The 20,993-nt window shown below is 40.0% G+C and overlaps 1 protein-coding gene and 1 pseudogene across 5 annotated transcripts; one reads left to right on the top strand and one right to left on the bottom strand.

Moving 5' to 3' along the window:
• The first annotated feature begins 3,038 nt into the window (after positions 1 to 3,038).
• On the top strand, positions 3,039 to 3,312 carry LOC148163894 (signal recognition particle RNA; annotated as a pseudogene).
• A 1,210-nt stretch (positions 3,313 to 4,522) lies between these two features.
• TRAPPC6B (trafficking protein particle complex subunit 6B) lies at positions 4,523 to 18,893 on the bottom strand. 5 transcript variants are annotated; one of them, XM_088024630.1, is made up of 7 exons: positions 18,380 to 18,893; positions 10,799 to 10,866; positions 9,722 to 9,839; positions 8,378 to 8,461; positions 6,829 to 6,922; positions 6,198 to 6,291; positions 4,523 to 5,710 (listed from the first exon to the last, which is right to left on the bottom strand). In XM_088024630.1, exons 1-6 carry the CDS (start codon positions 18,482 to 18,484, stop codon positions 6,236 to 6,238), a joined length of 525 nt encoding a protein of 174 aa, XP_087880756.1. In that variant the 5' UTR covers positions 18,485 to 18,893; the 3' UTR covers positions 4,523 to 5,710; positions 6,198 to 6,235. The 5 variants fall into 5 exon arrangements, with proteins under 5 accessions (XP_087880756.1, XP_027957805.1, XP_027957813.1 ...); XM_028102004.2 differs by lacking the exon at positions 6,198 to 6,291 and having other exon boundaries at positions 18,380 to 18,891; XM_028102012.2 differs by lacking the exon at positions 6,198 to 6,291 and having other exon boundaries at positions 18,404 to 18,888.
• Positions 18,894 to 20,993: the final 2,100 nt, after the last annotated feature.

Below are 20,993 nucleotides of genomic sequence, written 5' to 3'. Positions count from 1 at the left end.
AAGATAATTGGTTAAATGGCAAATGTTTTCATAGTCAGCAACAAAACTAATCAAATGTTTTCCCTTTAAGCTCAATACTTTTCTTTTTAACTGCTTTATTACATAAAACTTTCTTAAATCATTTTGTATAATACCCTAATAAGTCATCTGTTTTGTCTGTCAAATCTCTTGTCATATCACTTAAAATTTACCTATTTCTTTATCAGGTAGGAATGTTTTCTACTTTAACAGAAGATCCAAGTAGCAGTGGTTTTTCAGTAGGGATTTATTTTTCTCACACAACCAGAAGTCAAGAGGAGCTGGCTACTGGTATTGGGTCGATGACTCCACAATACCAATGTATCTGTGAGTCTTATGGCCTTTCCCTTAAAGGGTAACAAGATGGCCACTGCAGTTCAAGGCAATGTGTCTGTATTCAAGACCGAAAAAGGTGGAAGGACTCAGAGCCTTCCACATCTGATTCTTTTCTCATAAAAGGAAAACTCCCCAGAAATTTACAAAAGATATGTGTTCATTTGTTGGCCACAAGTATAACATGATCACCTCTAGCTCTGAGGAAGGTGGAGAAATGAAATTGTAAGCCTTTCCAGTCTTTCCAGTAGGAGGAAGAAAAAGAAAGGGGTGGGGAGAGAAAAGGGGATTGGAAATACCTGCGGATCTGGGGCACCTGAGTGGTTCAGTCGGTTGGGCATCTGCCTTTGGCTCAGGTCATGATCCTGGGGCCCTGGGACCAACAAGAAGTCTGCTATTCCTCTCCTACCTGCCCCCTCCCCCCGTGCACATGCATGCTCTTTCTCACTCTCAAATCTTTTTTTTAAAGATTTTATTTACTTAAAAAAAGATTTTATTTACTTATTTGACACGGGGCGGGGGGGACAGCAAACATAAGCAGGGGGAGCAGCCGGCAGAGGGAGAAGTAGGTTCCCTGCTGAGCAAGGAGCTGGATTTGGGACTCCGGGATCATGACCTGAGCCAAAGGCAGACGCTTAACTAACTGAGCCACCCAGGCGCCCCCAGACAGACTGATTCTGATGACATCTCCAGTCCTAAGTCCTCTTATGAGGTTGTATTGCTAGACCTGAGAGATCAAGCTGTGTCATTACAGTTAGTAGAAGCCACTGACTAAACAGTTTACATAGGCAGTATACAGTATAGTTCATACGTATAGTTTTTGTTTTTTTAGAGGGAGGGGGTAGGGCAGAGGGAGAGAATCTTAAGCAGGTTCCATGCCCAGTGTGGAGCTTGACGCAGGGCTCGATCTCACAACCCTGAGCCAAAGTCAAGAGTTGGACACCTAACCAACTGAGCCACCCCATCACCCCCATACAGTATAGTTTTCTACTTTTGAAAAATACATCTGCTCGGGGTGCCTGGGTGGCTCAGTCGTTAAGCATCTGCCTTCGGCTCAGGTCATGACCCCAGGGTCCTGGGATCGAGCCCTGCATCGGGCTCCCTGCTCGGTGGGAAGCCTGCTTCTCCCCTCTCCCACTCCGCCTGCTTGTGTTCCCTCTCTCGCTGTGTCTCTCTGTCAAATAAAATCTTTAAAAAAAAAAAAAAAAGAAAAATCCATCTCTTTAAAACAGGTATGCTATTAAGGGTCCTTTATGACTATAATTAAGATGAAATCATGCAAAAGGATACTGAAATCGAAGCTACTTTCTAATTGCAATAGGCTTATAAGCCACAATATTCTGTGATGTTTTTACTCTTTATTTCCATATATACACACAACAGACACTTTAATCTATTTACATAGATTATCTCAATGTTTACACCAATCTTATGATTTTATCCCTCTTAACAGGTTTTTTTTTTTTTAAAGATTTTGTTTATTTGAGAGAGAGTGAGAGAGCATGAGAGCAGGGGGGAGGGGAAGAGGCGGAGGAAAAAAGCAGACTCCCCGCTGAGCAGGGACCCGGACTCAGGGCTCCATCAGGGCTCCATCCGAGGACCCTGGGATCATGACCTGAGCTGAAGGCAGATGTTAACTGACTGAGCCACCCAGGTGCCCCTCATAACAGGTTTTTAACCTGGAGTCCATGAACTTGAATGGGAAAAAAATTACATCTTTACTTTTACTATCCTCCTGTTACTTAGCATTTCTTTCATTTCCAAATACAGGCAACAAACCATAGCAGCATTCATTGCTAACTGTGACTTTGTTAGCTATTCATTAAGGGTCCTTGATGTTTTCAAGGACCTAATGTTTAGAAGTCCTAATGTTTTCATATCAAATTGTAGTTGCAGATGTTTTAGAATATTCACACAGCGGCGCCTGGGTGGCTCAGTTGGTTAAGCGACTGCCTTCAGCTCAGGTCATGATCCTGGAGTCCCTGGATTGAGTCCCACATCGGGCTCCCTGCTCAGCAGGGAGTCTGCTTCTCCCTCTGACCCTCCCCCCTTTCATGTGCTCTCTCTCTCTCTCAAATAAAATCTTTAAAAAAAAGAATATTCACACAGTAGTTCAAAATATGGTAGCTATTAAACCTACCCCTAGATCATGTGTGATTGCAGACTTCCTGTCTATAGCTTCTGGTACCAAATAACCACAGGCCTGGAAGCCAACACCCAACATTGTAGGTGTATGTTCTCACCTTGGTGACATCGGTATTTGCATTACTTTACACCATTCCCTATGTATGATTGATCTATAAATGGAAGGAACTGAGCCACAAGACCACCCCACAGGTTCTGAGGCAAGCTAAACAACAGCTGTGATACTCATCTTTTTTTTTTAAAGATTTTATTTATTTGACAGAGAGAGAGACAGTGAGCAGGAACACAAGCAGGGGGAGCAAGAGAGGGAGAAGCAGGCTTCCCGCTGAGCAGGGAGCCCGACGTGGGACTCGATCCCAGGACCCCGGGATCATGACCTGAGTCGAAGGCAGACGCCTAACGACTGAGCCACCCAGGCGCCCCAGTCATACTCATCTTTATTAAAAAATTAACTTGCCTATATATATATATATATATATATTTTTTTTTTTTAAGTTTAAATATTCTCTACACCCAACGTGGGGTTCAAACTCACCACCCATGGGCGCAGTGGCGCGCGCCTGTAGTCCCAGCTACTCGGGAGGCAGGAGGACCACTTGAGCCCAGGAGTTCTGGGCTGTAGTGCACTATGCCGATCAGATGTCCACACTAAGTTTGGAATCAATATGGTGACCTCCCAGAAGCAGGGGTCCACCAGGTTGCCTATGGAGGGGTGAACCGGCCCAGGCTGGAAACGGAGCAGATCAAACTCATGACCCAGAGATCAACAAGAGTCATAAGCTCTTCCACCTGAGCCAGCCAGGTACCCCTTGCCTGTATTTTTTTTTTTATTCATTTATTTTTTGGCCCTTTGCCTGTATTTTAAATATATTCCCTTAATATAAAGTATATATCATATTTTAAAAATATTTTGGTAACATATCAGTGTAATTGTTTCCTTTGTAGTCTTATGTATTTTATTTGTGCATTAAAAACATTGTGAGGAGTTCATTAACATTAACACACTACCAAATAGGAGTCCACGGCCCCCAAAAGGTTAAAAAAAAGAAACAGAACCCTATACTATGAGAAAATGAGTTTTCACCACTGTCCTATCCCGTCCCAGGTATGAGTCCTGAGAGTTTTCTCCAACATTCCTCCCAAGAACTGCTGCAAAGAAGGGGTTATTATCCAAATAGGGCAGTTTGGATGAGGCTCGATACAACTTTGTGCGAGAGTGGAGACGTATTCCTTCTGCTAGGTGGTCTATAGCTGATGACCCGCAGAGTCCCCCTTTTGAAAGAGAAAACAATGGCTTACCTGGTTCCTTGGGCACAAGTGGCTTAAATACTTGATCTGTATCACTGGCTTGTCTTTCATGTAGTAAACAATCTCTTCTCTGTGGCACTGGGCAACCTGATGTACAATAAATCCTCTCTGCAGATGACACTATAATGCCTTTCTCCCAAACCCAAGGCCTCTACTAGGTAGCCTCCCTGACTTCCGCTAGCTTTAGGCCTGTACCCTGCTCCCCACCAAACTCTCAGCCGAGGTCACCCTGTGAAACCTAGGACTCAGAAAAACATAGCTTAAAAATCACTGATTTATCATGATTTCTCACCTCAAATAGAAATATCCTTATTGTGGCAAATGATTATTTTAAAACCCAAATAATAAAAAGCTAAAAGTCAAAAATCTCCATCCACTGTACAATTTACTTGTAACTTTCCGGTCTGATACTCAGAATCATGTATATTTATACATTGTATGTGCTGTATCCTATAACAGAGTTTTTTCTCTTAACATCAATTAATAGCATTCCATGTGCATAAATACATGATTTCATCCTTTTCACCAGCTGCACAGCATTTTCTTATATGTCAGTACCATAATTTAATCAAGTGCCATCAGTGAACACTTAAATAGTGAAAATCCTTATACATACAAATTTCTGTACTCATTCTTCCCAGCTTGAGATATATTTGACATATAACATTGTTTTTTAAGTTTAAGGTGTACAGCAAGTAACAAAATACAGAACCAAAAGTAGACTGAACAAGTTAAGGAATTTATTATCTCATGTAACAAAAAGTCCAAAGAAAAAGCAGTTCCAGGATTGGTTAATTCAGAAGTACAATTAGGGTGCTTTCTATCCGTGCATCCTGCTATCCTCAATATGATGGCTTTCATCTTTATGCTTATCCTCCCGGTTATCAGATGGAAGAGGAAATGATGAGCACTGACCCCAACCCACTGAGAAGATAGGGTCCAATGAAAGTTGGTGTGCCTAATCCAATTATCCACCCCTCTGCTCTTGGGAAATAGTAGTTAGAGAATTAGAACCTTCACCAGCCCTTCCACACATGGGGAGAGAAGCTGAAGTCAAGACTGTAACAGGAGTAAGTATAAAATTCCTTCCTCAAATACCTAACATTCTTTGGCCCTGGAGTCACTGAATTCACATTTAAACTAATCTATATTTCACCTTATTACATTAATGGAGCTCTCAAGGACTGAATTCTATTAAAGTAAAATTAAGGACTAAATTCTGTTAAAGTAAAATGAACTTTTTAAGCCATTTAGGCAGTTAGATAGGATGTATGTATCACACACACATACACACACACACACACACACACAATACATAATGTATATAATAAAATCCTTATAGGCATAAAAATTCTTAATAGAAATAAATTATAATAAAATAATTGTTTAGTGTACTGTTTGCTTTTCTTAATAACTAAAATTCATAAAGCAAAACCAAAATTTGTTCATTCTTACAGAAATGATTCTGATTGATACATACTTTTCTTAATGCTAATTCATCAAACCCTGAATTCTGCTTCTCTATCTGTGGTTAAATACACACCACTATAAGCAAATAAGAACGTTTAAAATAAGGGTCCTACATCTTGGGGTTTAGTTATTTGAAATCAGGTTTTTCATTCTGAATAGTTATAGTAAAATCTATGTTATGATAGAATGTCTCTTTATCTGCTTTAAAAAGGTCTGTGTTAAATTAATAAACTACAACCTTACTCCCGCTTAAGAGTGCATCTTTCATTACATAAGTTAGCAAATACCTTATATCAATACAAATGTCCAATAATGTAATTAAATCATTGCTACTTGAAATACTTTATACATGAATAATTTATCTCTTTACACTGTTGAAGCCTTGCCTTGCATTTCAGTATGTTTTATAGCTTCTGTATCATCACCTGAAATTTACCTAAAAAAGGAAAAATGAAAAATCATTCCTTGATTTTTAGGTCCAAGGAAAAAAAGCCTAAACATCAATTTTCTGTTCTATTAGAGAGTAGTTTCAATGAAGAAACTTGCTATGTCAAACAACTTTTCACACTTTTCATTCATAATACTCAATAAAGTCAATTTCATTTTTATGAGATGATTATTTGTTTTGTGAATAGGTGTCTTTGCTTCTCTTTGTGATTCCTACCTTTTGGGTATTTCACTGCCTATTATCATTGTGAATAGAAAGGAAATATAGTGAAGCTCAAGTCAATTTTATTCTTGGTTGGAAGCTTTGGTAAAAAGACCTTTGGAAAGGAGTTTAGCGATAAAAGACTAGTTGGCTTTATCTAGCTTTATTCTAGAAAATTGTTTTTAAAAAAGACATTTTCAATGCTATAGGGAAATTTATCTTAAAAGAATAATGCAGAAATTTTTCCTTTAAAAGTTAAGATTCACCGGAGCACCTGGGTGGCGCAGTTGGTTGAGCATCTGACTCTTGGTTTCAGTTCAGGTCGTGATCTTGGGGTCTTGGGATGGAGCCCTGTGTCAGGATCTGCACTGAGCACAAGAGTCCACTTTGGACTCCCTCCTTCTCTCTTTGCCCTCCCCCGCCCCTAGAATAAATTAATCTTAAAAATAAATACATAGGGATACCTGGGTGGCTCAGCCAGTTAAGCATCTGCCTTTGGCTCAGGTCGTGATCCTGGCCAGGGTCCCGAGATCGAGCCCCGTATCAGGCTCCCTGCTCAGCAGGGAGTCTGCCTCTCCCCCTGGTTTGTGCTCTGTCACTCACTCTCTCTTGCTCTCTCTCAAATAAATAAAAATAAATATATAAAAGAATCACCACTTAAACTGTCTTATACATTTGGATTACTTTAGCACACTTTCTTAAATCACTGTCTATTATGAATTTAAAAATCTTTGAATATGAATAAAGTATGCTACATATTACATTAAATGTTAAAATTGATAAAAGTAAAACAAAATGGCTTTAGCATTTTAAATTTTCTCTAAATTAACAAAAACAAACAAAAAAACACCAGATTTGAAAAATAATCACTGAAAACATTTTTAAGAAATGTGAATTCAACTTACAGGCTGGCATTGAAGACACTTCAGCTGTGACAATACTTTTTATCCCTAAGTTTGATAAGCCACCTCTGATTAAGCCACACGTAAATGCTAAATACTGAAAGGAACAAAAATGTAAAGAATATTAAGGATTTACTAAGATCGCAATACTATTGATAAATATGACATTTAGTTAAGCCTTGCTGTTAATAAGTCACTGCTGGGGCGCCTGGATGGCTCAGTTGGTTAAGCATCTGCCTTTGGCTCAGGTCATGATCTCAGGGTCCTGGGATTGAGCCCTGCATCAGGCTCCCTGCTCAGCAGGGAGTCTGCTTCTCCCTCTGCCCTTCACCCTGCTTGTGCTCTCTCTCTCTCTTACTCTCTCTCAAATAAATAAAATAAAATACATAAATAAATAAAAGTTAAGAATCACGACCTAAGTTGTCTTATACACAAAACCCAGAAACACAGATATACTTAACACAAAACATGTATTCTTAGAAACAAATGCTAACAATATTAAAAAATTGTTTTCTTAATTAACTAAAGGAGATTGTAAATATAAACTCTGAGGTGAGTAATTTCGTACAACTAACGCCAGTTTTATAAGCTTGACTATCTTTTTTGATATATTTTTGCTATATTCAAGAATCTAACATTAATTTACATTTCAATGGCATTTACTTATAGTGTTTAATTAGACATCATAAGCCTATTCAGCTAGAGGTTAATATAGGTTATTTTAATATGGTGAACACCTGTCTCCTATTTCACTGAAAAGAGGTTAAATAAAGGGGTGCCTGGGTGGCTCAGTCGGTTAAGCATCTGCCTTCCACTCAGGTCATGATCCGCATCGGGCTCTGTGCTCAGCAGGGAGTGTGCTCCTCCCCTGCTCATTCTCTCTCTCAAATAAATATTTATTTATTTATTTATTTAGATTTCATTTGTCAGAGACAGCGAGCACAAGCAGGGGGAATGGCAGGCAGAGGGAGAAGCAGGCTCCCCGCTGAGCAAGGAGCCAGTTTTGGTACTCGATGCCAGGACCCTGGGATCATGACCTGAGCCAAAGGCAGACGCTTAACCAACTGAGCCACTCAGGCATCCCAATACATAAAATCTTAAAAAAAAAAAAAGAAAGAAAGAAAGAGGGGCGCCTGGGTGGCTCAGTCGTTAAGCGTCTGCCTTCGGCTCAGGTCGTGATCCCTGAGCCAAAGGCAGACGCTTAACCAACTGAGCCACTCAGGCATCCCAATACATAAAATCTTAAAAAAAAAAAAGAAAGAAAGAAAGAGGGGCGCCTGGGTGGCTCAGTCGTTAAGCGTCTGCCTTCGGCTCAGGTCGTGATCCCTGCATTGGGCTCTCTGCTCTGCAGGAAGCCTGCTTCTCCCTCTCCCACTCCCCCTGCTTGTGTTCCCTCTCTTGCTATCTCTCTCTCTAATAAAAAAAAAAAAAAAAGAGAGACGTGCTTAAACAAAAAAGAACAAGTTTAAAACCTATTCTAAATTCAAAAGTCTGTTGTGGTTGGCATTGTACTTTCCCTATGAAAACCCCCATTTTCTACTCCATTAAATACCTTAGATGCATGTTCTAAATACTGCTTTCCTGCAGACATCTGAGTAAGCAGACGAAATTTGTTGTCCTGAAGTACATAGATACCCTGTTTCAAAAATAGAAAAAACATCCAAAGTCAGTGTAGTGTGTAGTTCTTAAAAATGATCTCTTCCCTTCAAAACAATTCAAGAGTTTTTTTAAGTTATTAAAACTCTCCTTTCCACTGGTCAAATTTCTTTAAATGAAGGAATTTTGCAGTGTTCAAGCTGAAGAGTTGTTCAGAACTTTATAACACTAATATTTATTGAAAGCTTTAAGATACTAAAGATACAAAGATGCATAAGATAGTTCCTACCCTTGGGGGCGCCTGGGTGGCTCAGTCTTAAGATAGTTCCTACCCTTACAGAGCCCACAGTCTAGTGCAAAGGAATCAGAAATACATGTCCAGGTGGAATTAGCAGTTATATATTATTAGCTCATATCTAGAAAGCCAATAATCAGTCACTTCTTCCCATTAGCATTTTCAGTATTTACAAAGTAAAATATTGTTATATGAAAAAATGAAAGCTACTGGTAGCTACTAAATTATTTTCACTTTCTAATCAATCAAAATGCCAAATCCATTCTAAATATTTCCTTGAGTTTTATAAAACAAAATAAATCTATTTAAATGCATAATTTTCCATGTAATCTATTAAATCTTATATTAACAAATTATTTTAAGAAGAAAAGAATGACATCAACTAAATATTGCAAGAGTTACTTAAGAGTTAAATACGCTCTATAAATTAAACTTTAGAAATTACTCTAAAGACATTTTTTTTTTAAAGATTTTATTTATTTGACAGAGAGAGACACAGCGAGAGAGGGAACACAAGCAGGGGGAGTGGGAGAGGGAGAAGCAGGCTTCCCACTGAGCAGAGAGCCCGATGTGGGGCTCAATCCCAGGACCCTGGTACCATGACCTGAGCCGAAGGCAGACGCTTAACAACTGAGCCACCCAGGCACCCCTCTAAAGACAAATGTGACATATTTGTGGTTCTGCAGAAAACCACCACCAAGTAATAATAACTAAGGAACCAAATCCTAAAACCTTTATCATTCTGACATTTGCTACTTTTTAAAACCTAAGATAAGTTATTTAATTGGGGGAAAGAAATAGCTATCATTACCGATAATTGTCTTTTTTTTTATTCACTATATCCTATTATAGAGAAAAGTAATGATGTATTCATAACATATAAAAGAAACATTTCAAAGTTGACTAGAAATTATTTTAAGTTTTATATAATAAATAAATGACTAAAATAGAACATTTATGTGAAGTTAAAGGACTTAAAAAATAGGCATTAATTTGTCTAAATACCTGATGATTTGTCCTTAGATTGTCGATTTGTTTCTTGAATACTGTAGTCCAAAAATCTTTACAAATGAACTTCATGATATCTAACTCATCCTTGAACCTTGCAGTATCTTTTGTAAACCTAAAAAAACCAACTTAAAGTAATTAGTATTCTTCCTCCAAAGGAAGCAGGAGGGTCATATTATTCACTAATTTTGAAATGCCAGAATAGCACTGAACATTTATTGACAGTCATAAAGTGGTAAGCACCAAGCAAAGAAGATCACATCTCAATTCACATTGTTATGTAATTATGGTGCTAAAATTAGTCTAACAGTAAGCTGCAATTTTAGGTACGATTCATTCTAGCACATTAAAAAAAAATGCTGAGCATAATCGTGGTATTGTTATATAAAATATAACCAGACTCAGTTATTCAGATAATGAGAAAGGAATACATTATGAATTGATCTATAAATTAGATTACTAAATGCATAAACATAGACTCTAAAGCATTTCCATCCCTTGCATCTAAACAAAAATCCATTTACGTTAAAGAACCTACCAGACCTTAAGTAGAAAATACAACAAGATTTTATTTTATTTTTTATTTTTTTTAAAGATTTACTTATTTGAGAGAATGAGAATGAGAGAGAGAGAGAGAGTACATGAGAGGGGGGAGGGTTAGAGAGAGAAGCAGGCTCCCCGCTGAGCAGGGAGCCCAATGCAGGACTCGATCCAGGGACTCCAGCATCATGACCCTAGCCGAAGGCAGTCGCTCAACCGAGCCACCCAGGCACCCCGTAAATGCAACAAGATTTTAGACAGTTGTTTCAGTACGCCAAATTTTTTAGGAAAGAAGTCTAAAATACAAAATATACATATACATTTTCTTCAAATATTAAAACATGAAAGTTGGATAACGGAGTTCAAATAACATCAGACCTAAAAAGAAATTGTAATCTGTGAATTAAAGAACAGAGAATAAATAAAATTTAGGAATTAAAACTAAAGTATTTCAAATTTTATACAATCTTTTGAAATGGATCACCTTTGTTTATAACCTACCTGGAAGAAAATTTTCAAATCCATACTGCTCACCTTTCTATCAATCCTTGTCCCACTCGAAACCCCATGTTTTCCAGTTTAGTAATACAGCGTCCATTTTCCTATTTTAAAAAATAATAGTTTGGAATATTTTTAGAATGCGAGAATATTATTATATAAAAAATTGTTTTAAGATGTTGACTAAAAATATTAATGTAAGTGGTTACACTTTTTTCACTAAAACATTTTTTTTTTAAAGATTTTATTTATTTATTTAAGAGTGAGCGAGAGACAGCATAAGTAGGGGGAGGGGCAGAGGGAGACCAAGAAGCAGACTCCCCTGCTGAGCAGGAAGCCTGCCACAGGGCTAGATCCCAGGACCCTGAGATCAAGACCTGAGCTAAAGGCAGACACTTAACCGACTGAGCCACCCAGGCACCCTCACTAAAGTAGTCTAAGAAAAAGTGAATTACAAGTTATATTTGAGTTTTCTTAGTACTAATCATTTCATAAGGCAATAAGGTAAACAGGGAACTGTCACTACTTTTCAGAAATGCCAACCCCTCTTCCTAATTACTCCCTTTAACCTTTTTTTTCCCCCCATTTTCAACTATTCTTTTCTCCTCAGTTATAAAAATGAAGTCAAAGTATCACCTTTCCATCAGTCATTCCCTTTGGGAGGTCATTAAATTCTATGGTTCCTTGCTTCAAAATGTCTCTTAGAGTCATCCAAGCTTTCCAGTTCTCAGTGTCTTAGTTGATTACTCCACCAGCCTATGCCAGGAATCATGCAGTTGAGTTGGTTTGCTCTTTGACAATCTCATTCAGTCTTCAGACTTTAAATACTACCCATATGCTGAATCTACACAGTTGTATATAATCCAGATTTCTCTATCTCGCAGGCCTCAACCTTCTACTCTTCTTCACTCGCATGGGCTCTAGCTATACTAGTCTTGCTGTTCTTAAACATGCCAGGCATGCTCCAATCTTGGGTCTTCTGCACAGGCAGCTCTTCCTCCAGATATCCACATGACCAACTCCCTTGCTTCAAGTCTTTACTCACATGTCACCATCTCAATGAGGCCCTTTTTTTTTTTCAGATATACAATATAATCATGCAACAATTCTATAGATTATTCAGTGCTCATCACAGTTTAAGTATATTCTTAATCACCTTTATCTATTTCATGCATCACCCTACCCACCCACATCAGTGAGGCTCACTTTAACTATCTTCTTTAAAACTGCAACATTATTCCCCTTCAGAATTTCTCTATTCTGGTGATTTTCAAAGTGTGCCCCAAGACCAGTAACATTAGCATCATGTATGAACTTGTAAAAACTGCAAATTCTGAAACCCAATTTACTGAATCAGAAACTGTAGGTGTGGGGTTAGTAATCTGTGTTTTAAGAAGCCCTCTAAAAGAAGGGTGCCTGGCTGGCTCAGTGGGTAGAGCATGTAACTCTTGATCTCTGGGTTGTAAATTCAAGTTCCATGTTGGGTGTAGAGATTACTTAAAAATAAAGCAAAAAAAAAAAAGCACTCTAAAATGATTCTGATGCCCTATCCCATTTCCCTGCTTAATTAGTCTCCAAAGAACTTCTTTCACCATTTAACATACAATATACATTTTACTAATTTCACATCCCCACCCTCTGCTAGAATACAGCTCCAAAATGGCAGGGATATTTATATATTCTGAAGCTTGTAGTCTCCACTAAGTATACCATAGACCTCATTATTTGCTGAACTTTCTTCTAAGGAACCATGTATTCTACTAATGAGGTTGTGACTACTAAATCTGTACTTTTATACTACAGAGTTTACTGGACATAGCTATAGAGAGGTCCCACAGCCCCCTCAAATAAGGCGTATTCAAAATGATATTCGGGGTACCAGGCTGGCTCAGTCAGTAGAGCATGCAACTTGATCCCAGGGTTGTAAGTTTGAGCCCCACCTTGGGTGTAGAGATTACTTAAAAATAAAATCTTTAAAAAAATTAAATGAGGGGCGCCTGGGTGACTCAGTCAATTAAGCAACCAACTCTTGGTTTCAGCTCAGGTTGTGGTCTCAGGGTTGTGGGATCGATCCCTGCAACTGGCTGGATGCTCAGCACAAAGTCTGCTTGAGATTTTCTCCCTCTACCTGCCCCCACCCTGCTCCCACAGGTGCGTGTGTGGCACTCTCTCTCTCAAAAATAAATAAATAAAATCTTTTAAAAAAAAGATATTATCTTAATTTCCTCAGCCTGTGCTGCCTCTAAAATTCCCTAAATTTATTAATGGCACCACCATCCACCTAGTAACCCCAACCAGAAAACTTCCAGTTTCTTCACCTCTTTACTCCCAACCCTCCACATGCATTGCAGTCCTATGGAGCCTATCGTCTATATGTTTTCAAAATTTATCTTCTCTCTCCATCCTTACTACTTAAGTTAGCCCTTCTCATTTCTCTCCTGGTTTTCAGTTAGAGCTTTCCAGATGATCTCCTTTTCTCTAGTTTTTTCCTCCTTTGATTTCTGTCTTCTGTATTTCTGGTACAGATTTTCTAAAAACCAAATCATGTTATTTCTCTACTGAACCTTTCAGCACCCTCTCCCCTTTCTTCAAAATAAAGATCAAACTCCTTAGCATGGCATTATGTGCCTTTCCTTAAATGATCCTGGCTAGTTAACCAGATTCACTAACAGCCACATATTCACAAACATCTCTCCTTCTACCACTCTGAAATTTCTGCAACAACTCCAGAGTTCCATGCTTTCTTCAGCCACCCCACATATGGTATATGGAATACCACATGCTGTTCCATACATCGTATAGCTTTTTTTTTTAAAGATTTTATTATTTGAGAGAGAGCATGAGCAAGGGGAGAGGAAGAGGGAGAAGCGAACTTACCACCGAGCTGGATGCAGGACCCGATCCCAGGACCCTGAGATCATGACCTGAGCCAAAGGCAGACACATAACCAACTGAGCCACCCCGCTGCACCTTTATTTTTAAAGATTTATTTATTTGAGAGAGTGAGTGTGTGTGTGCAGTGGGGAGAGGGAAAGGAAGAGAGAGAATCTCAAGCAGGCTCCCCACTGAGCATGGAGCCTGAGATGGGGCTCGATCTCAGAACCCTGAGATCATGACCTGAGCCAAAACCAAGAGTAGGAAACCCAACAAACTGAGCCACCCAATAGACGGTATATCCTTTAAATTCAGCTCAAGTATCATATCCTCCCAAAAGCCTTCCTTCACCCTCCTTTGGGCCCTACGCTGTCATTAACACTCTGCACATAAATCTATTATTGTACTTACCGCAATCATTCATTTTTCTGTTATTTTCCAGCTCACTTCAAAACATACTCAGGTGGAAAAAAAAAATGCTCAGGTGGAATAAGTAACCTGTCAGCCTTTGTGGAACAATCTGGTCTTTATAGAATCAGCCAAGAGTATGTTGATTAGCAGGAAATATGATTATATGTAGACATTCTCAAATCCTAACTATTGATTACATGAGCTTTTGAATTATGCCCTAGTAAATACCTTCCGATGTTGATGCTTGTTCATTCACTTTGGTATCTGTGAATATTAACGAGTGGGTACCAAGTTTTTAAGAAAAATTAAACTTGAGGTATGTTATCTATTAACCTTTTTAAAAAATCTATTCTCCATAAATTGGTAAATGCCCAATTATTCAGTTTTTAAAGATTTAATTCCTCCTTAAGCATAGTTTGAAAATTATTGATTTGGAGAGTGAGAACAATGGTTCTTTCCTTTATTTCACTTCAAAACTATGACCATTTCTTAAAAGATATATAAAAACGATTGCTTGATGTCAGGATTATGTGTCTTTCTTTTACATTTTTTTATTACAAATCTGAAGTACACTTAAAGTAGAGACACTAATACAATGAACCCTCATATAGATTCCGAAATGAGAGCATGAGCAAGGGGACGACTTGCTAATCAACACTGCCATATTAACTTCTTAAAATCCTTTTTGCTTATATGCACTTTCAATTCCCCACTGTAAACAAAGTGCAGTAAGAAAAAAATGTATTTTTATTTATGTAGTTTTAAATATTTATTTTTAAGTAATCTCTACACCCAGGGTGGAGCTCAAACTTACAACCCAAAGATCAAGAGTTGCATGCTCAGTTGGGGCACCTGGGCGGCGCAGTCGGTTAAGCGTCCAACTCTTGGTTTCAGCCCAGGTTGTGATCCCAGGGTCGTGGGATCACACTCAGCATGGAATCTGCTTGAGTTTCCCTCTCCCTCTCCCTCTGCAACCCCTCTCCCCCACTCTTGTGCTCTCTCTCTCTCAAAGAAATAAACAGATCTTTAAAAAAGAGTCGCATACTCTACCCACTGAGCCAGTCAGGCACCCCAAAATTATTTTCATTTTTTAAAAGATTTTATTTATTTATTTGACAGCAGGAGAGAGAGCAAGAGAGAACACAAGCAGGGGGAGCAGCAGAGGGAGAAGGAGAAGCAGCTCCCCACCGACTGAGCCACCCAGGTGCCCCCCAAAAGTTATTTTTAGATTAAATGATTCAAAACTTACAGCTTTCCTTTCCCTTATATGACGAGCACATCTCTTAATATTATCAGTCATGATTACAATAGCTCTGTTTTATTTTGGTTAATCCACTGGAAAAAAGAGGGATTAAAAAAAAAAGATCTTCCAGGCTAAAAGTTGAAAGAGGGAAACTAGAGAGGAATAAAAAGAAGTGATTGCACACACTGAGGGAGCAGGGGTTTAATGATAAAGAGTAAAAGAGGTGTGTGTTGCTCATTATTCTTTGGGAAAAGGGTAAAAGGAAGGCTAACTTTGCTTAAACAGTAAACGTCTGCTACTCATCACTTAGCATAGATGCTATAAACGTTAATAACTATTGGTTGCTGATGATAATGAAGTCAAAAGTGTGTAACTTGGAAAAAATCTCTATTACAGGGCGCCTGAGTGGCTCAGATGGTTAAGCGTCTGCCTTCGGCTCAGGTCATGATCCCAGGGTCCTGGGATCGAGTCCCACATTGGGCTCCCTGCTCCTTGGGAGCCTGCTTCTCCCTCTGCCTCTCTCTCTCTGTCTCTCATGAATAAATAAATAAAATATTAAAAAAAAAAATCTCTATTACAGATGGCTCTGAAAAGAATAGATCTGCTTCATTTCCAATACTCTTCCCAGTATCTTTCTAATATCTCCAAATGCATCATATGCTTTTCTGCCATAGAGTGAATGCATCCCCCCCTAAAATTCTTATTTTGAAATCCTAACCCCCAGTGTGATAGTATTAAATAGGGGCCTTGGGAGGTGATTCTGTCATGAGGATAGAGCTGTTAAGAACAGAATTAATGCCAGTATAAAAGAGACCCCAGAGAGCTAGCTAGCCCCCTTCCACCATGTGAACACACAGCCAAAAGACATCCATCTATGAACCAGGCAAAGGCCTTCATCAGACCAGAATCTGCTGGTGCCTTGATCTTGGACTCTTCAGCCTTCACAATTGTGAAGTTTTGTTATAGCAGCCTGAATAGACTAATACACTATCCTTCTTGTGGTTTACACATGAGCAGTACCTTTCCCAGGTTCCTAGACACCTCAGAAATTCAACCTGTTCAAAATAATTCATTCTTTAAACTTTTTAAAGATTTTTATTTGAGAGAATGCGCGCATACACGCACAAGCAGGGGAGGGCCAGAGGGAGACAGAGAGAAGCAGACTCCCCACTGAGCAGGGAGCCCAATTCAGGACTCGACCCTGGGATCATGACCTGAGCCGAAGGCAGATGCTTAACCAGCTTTAACCAAAGTTAGCCTTCCTTTTACCCTTTTCCCAAAGAATAATGAGCAACACACCTCTTTTACTCTTTTATCATTAAACCCCTGCTCCCTCCACCCAGGTGCCCCCAAATAATTCATTCTTTATCTCTTTCTTTTATTTCCTCTCCATCCAGGACAGCTGCTCAAGTTAAAAACCTGGGGATAATTTTCAACTCTCACTCCTATACCTAACCAAGTCTTAGAGATTCTACCTCCTAACTTTCAAATCATTCTCTCCTTTTCTGTCTTAATTCAGATCTTCATCATCTCCTGCTGACTCCTGAAATAATGAATCTTCTCACTATAAGGATCTTCTCTCTCCAACCGAAACACTGGATTATCTTTCTAAAATGCAAATGGACCACATCATTCCGCTCTTTAAAATTCTCCACTGGGGCACATGGGTGGGCTCAGTTGGGTTAAGTGTCCAACTCTCGATTTCGGCTCAGGTCAAGATCTCGGGATTGTGAGACTGAGCCCCACATAGGGCTCTGCACTGAGCGTGGGGCCTGCTTAAGATTCTCTCTCCCTCTCTCTCTACCCCTTCCATCACTCTCTCTCTTTCTCTCTCCTCTTGCTCCTCCCCAGCTCGTGCTCTCTCGCTCTCTCTTAAAAAAAAAAAAAAATTGGGGTGCCTGGGTGGCTCAGTCCTTAAGCGTCTGCCTTCAGTTCAGGTCATGATCCCAGAGTCCTGGGACTGAGTCCCGCAGAGGGCGCCCTGCTTGTGTTCCCTCTCTCACTATATCTCTTTCTGTCAAACATATAAATAAAATCTTTAAAAATAAAAATCTCCACTGCAAATGTCAAATTCTTTAATCATACAGCATACAGGGCTCTTTCCAGCTTCAGTTCTCAACATTTCTCACTCTCCACCCATTCAATCTAGTCACAGTGAAATGCTTAAGCATATTTAAATGCACTACGCTCTTTCATACCCCTATGCCTTTACTTTTTCCTAAGATGCTTTCCCTACCCCCACTTTCCACCCCTCTTTATCAACAGCATTATAGAAAGGGCTTCTGACTTGAGCATGACTTTGGAATATTTCATTTATAGTATTCATTAGAACTCCATGATTCTATATCTAATTACTACCCAATACGTTAATTATTCATTGAACCCCTATTCCCCAGTGACTGTGAGGTGGGGGGGTTGATCTCATTTAGCACAGTGTCAGGCTCACAATACACACTTAATAAATATTTTCTGAATGAATCAATGAATGAATGAAGATTCCCACAAATTAGAAGGAACCCCCTGGAGAATGGAGTCATTGTTTCATTACTATTCCCCCCCCCCACACACACGCAGAACTACCTCTGACATAATGGGCACTAAATAATAACTATTTTTTGAATTAAATGTGTTTCCTAATTATAGTAATGCCTGCAAACTTCCCTTTAATCTCAAATCGCATTAGCCTTCTGTCTTCAAGGTGCGTGCAGTAATACTGATGGTTATAGATAGGAGGTGTGGGGAGTTTCTCAAGTCTGTCCAGTGGACGGCTCCAGGGTGCTGGAAATGACAGAATTACGTAGGGGTGCCAAAACCAGCTGTGCAGTTAACCCTGCCATAAATCATGGTAGCGACAACGCTAAAAGAAAATCTGTGACCTGCAGAATCAGATATGGGAATGCACAAAAGAAAGATCAAACAGAAGATGCGAAAGAGAAAAGGATGAAAGACTGAAGAGAGCGTCATGACAAGGTTCTAGGCTTAGAATACGTGGACCAGTTTGTCTACTCTTCGGAAGGCGTTCGGTGGCCATTGGACAAGGGTTGAAGGAAAGAACTGAGAGGAAACAAAGAGTATCATCGCAAAATGACCTCAAGGGCTTTGGCAGCACTCACCACCTCCCCCTGCTCCGCGGACTTGTACACTCCAGACACCATCTCGTTATGGAGAAGCAAAAACAACGCCTCGTCCGCCATTTCCTGCTTAAGTCTTCCAAACGCCGGGTTTCGGCTCCCGTTTGGGCCGGGCTCAAAGATTCCGGCTAGCGCCTGAGCGATTTGGACGGCGGCACCGCGACTCCTTCAGTCCACAGCCAGTTCCTGCTTGCTAGGAGACCGAGGAATTCACTCCGCTTCCCCAAGGTTGGTAGAAGTGTGAGCCCGGTACTGGGGCGAGCCCAACCCAGGGCCACCAAGCCCTCAGGCCTAACAGTCTGACAGCAGCCGGAAACAGAGCCAGCGGAGACCCTATCCGGCCCCTGGGCGGGGGGGCAAAAAAAACAACTTCCGGTCCCCTCTATCCCGGCATTCGCCAGCTCTATGATCACAGAATTACTTCCCTGGGACGAACGGCTAGTACCCAGATAGGGGGAAGCTTCCTCTCACAAACGACTTCAGACGCAGGGCGGGAAGCGAGGGCGGGGCTGCGAGGGGGGTTCAAAGGAGCGCCTGCTGAAATGTGTTAACCAGCTATGTGTTAGAACTGACAAGAATTAGCTTCATAGGGCGCCTGGGTGGCTCAGTTGGTTGCGCGACTGCCTGCGGCTCAGGTCATGATCCTGGAGTCCCAGGATCGAGTCCCGCATCGGGCTCCCTGCTCGGCGGGGAGTCGGCCTCTCCCTCTGACCTTTCCCCCTCTCATGTATTCTCTCTCAAATAAATAAATAAAATCTTTAAAGAAAAAAGAATTAGCTTCATCAAAAGTTTTCATTTCTGCCATATGTTCCTCAATATGAGGAGTAAAGAGAGTGAATGTATAAATCATTTTTTCAGGCTATAAAGTTTAGATATTGAGAAATTATCCCAATCCACTGTGGATTAAACCTAGTATGCAAAAAGATTGTCATTTTGGCCACCAGAAGTTTACTGGGAGTCAGGTATAAGAGTTAAGGGGGATGAAATAAGCAAACAAGGTACACTTTTTTTTTTAAATATATTTATTTGACAGAGACAGACACAGCGAGAGAGGAAACACAAGCAGGGGGAGTGGGAGAGGGAGAAGCAGGCTTCCTGCCGAGCAGCAAGCCCAATGCGGGGCTCGATCCCAGGACCCTGAGATCATGACCTGAGCCGAAGGCAGACGCCTAACGGACTGAGCCACCCAGGCACCCCAAAGAAGGTACACTTTAAACAAAATACAGAACCTGACGATTAGGTGCATGGAAAAGTGCGAAGACCAGAAAAGCAATCTCACTGTGGGAAGTAGCTCATAAGAATCTATGGCAGGGACACCTGGATGGCTCAGTCGGTTGTGTCTCCCTTCTGCTCAGGTCATGATCCCAGGGTTCTGGGATCGGATGAGTCTCACATAGGTTTCCTTGCTCAGCAGGGAGCCTGCTTCTCCTTCTGCCTGCAGCTCCCCCTGCTTGTGCTCTGACAAATGAAAAAACTCTTTATAAAAGAAACCTATTATCTATGGCAGATGTGGGATTTAATTCCTGCAGAGATGCAAACACATATATATGCACCTTTTAAATTTGGCAAGTTCTGGTTTAAACTTGCTGCTTAGCCTGTAATTGATTCTTTTCTTAGTAGTTCAAGAGGAAGATTCTTTCCCAATTAATATAATTAATTTAATTTAATGCTTCCCCAAAATTTACATATTGAATTTTCTCTAGTTGTTTACAATAACCACTCAACTCTTCATATTCTTTCACAGGAATTTAAGATCATGTTCCAGAGTTGCCTGGGTGGCTCAGTCAGTTAAGTGTCTGCCTTTGGCTCAGGTCAGGATCCCTGCTCAGCGAGGAGTCGGTTTCGCCCTCTCCCTCTGCTCCTGCTCATTCTCTCAAATAAATAAATAAAATCTTTAAAAAAAATTAAGATGATGTTCCATAATTGGAATTATGGCAGCTTTTTTCTTTTCTTTTTTTTAAAATATGTCCCTTCTAATGTTTGCATGTTTTTTTGATCACATAAACATTCCACCTAACCCTCTGAAAACACTGTTAAAAAGAAAACCACAGGCCCAAAATGGGAGTCATTTTTGCTAGGCCATGTCATCAAATTAGAGCTTAATACTTAACCTAATTGCAGATTCCTCCACCAGAAACGTAGTCTCAACTGGTAAGTAACGAACTTTTCTGGTCAATACCAATAAGGTAATCTGTCAGAGAGGCTTTCTCCAACCCCCAAAGGTAGATGAGGTAGTAATACACCTAATTAGACCCTCTTGTTCCCAAGGGAGGGTGACCTCACCTGAAATAATCCTTTTTTCTGTTTATGACTTCCTTGTCCTACCTGTAAAAATCTTTCCCTTTCTGTAGCCTTTTGGAACTCTCCTCTGCATGCTAGTTGGAATGCTGCCCAATTCATGAATCAATTAATAAAGCTAATTGTATCTTTAAAATTTACTGTTTAATTTTTGTTATTTAATAATACTAGTGTAATTTCAGAGATTATTCTGCAGCCATAATCTTAATTTTCCTAGCACCCAAATTTCCCATATGTGGAATCATATCCCTTATGTCCTGACTGCATACTCCCT

Source organism: Eumetopias jubatus, unplaced genomic scaffold (assembly GCF_037043125.1).
Source record: "Eumetopias jubatus isolate StellerSeaLion01/CBP00866 unplaced genomic scaffold, mEumJub1_p1.0 scaffold_7, whole genome shotgun sequence".
Classification (NCBI taxonomy): domain Eukaryota; kingdom Metazoa; phylum Chordata; class Mammalia; order Carnivora; family Otariidae; genus Eumetopias; species Eumetopias jubatus.
Note: the sequence above shows the minus strand (reverse complement) of the source record. Positions and strands in the feature narration are given on the sequence as shown.

Bases quoted from the DNA above. Each gene is read 5' to 3' on its own strand.
- TRAPPC6B (XM_088024630.1), bottom strand. From the start codon at position 18,484: ATGGCGGACGAGGCGTTGTTTTTGCTTCTCCATAACGAGATGGTGTCT. The intron at 10,867-18,379 runs GTCATTTTGCGA...TTTTTAAAATAG, and splicing joins GTGCTGCCAAAGCCCTTGAG to GAAAATGGACGCTGTATTAC. The intron at 9,840-10,798 runs GTGAGCAGTATG...TGGTTTTTTTAG, and splicing joins GGACAAGGATTGATAGAAAG to GTTTACAAAAGATACTGCAA.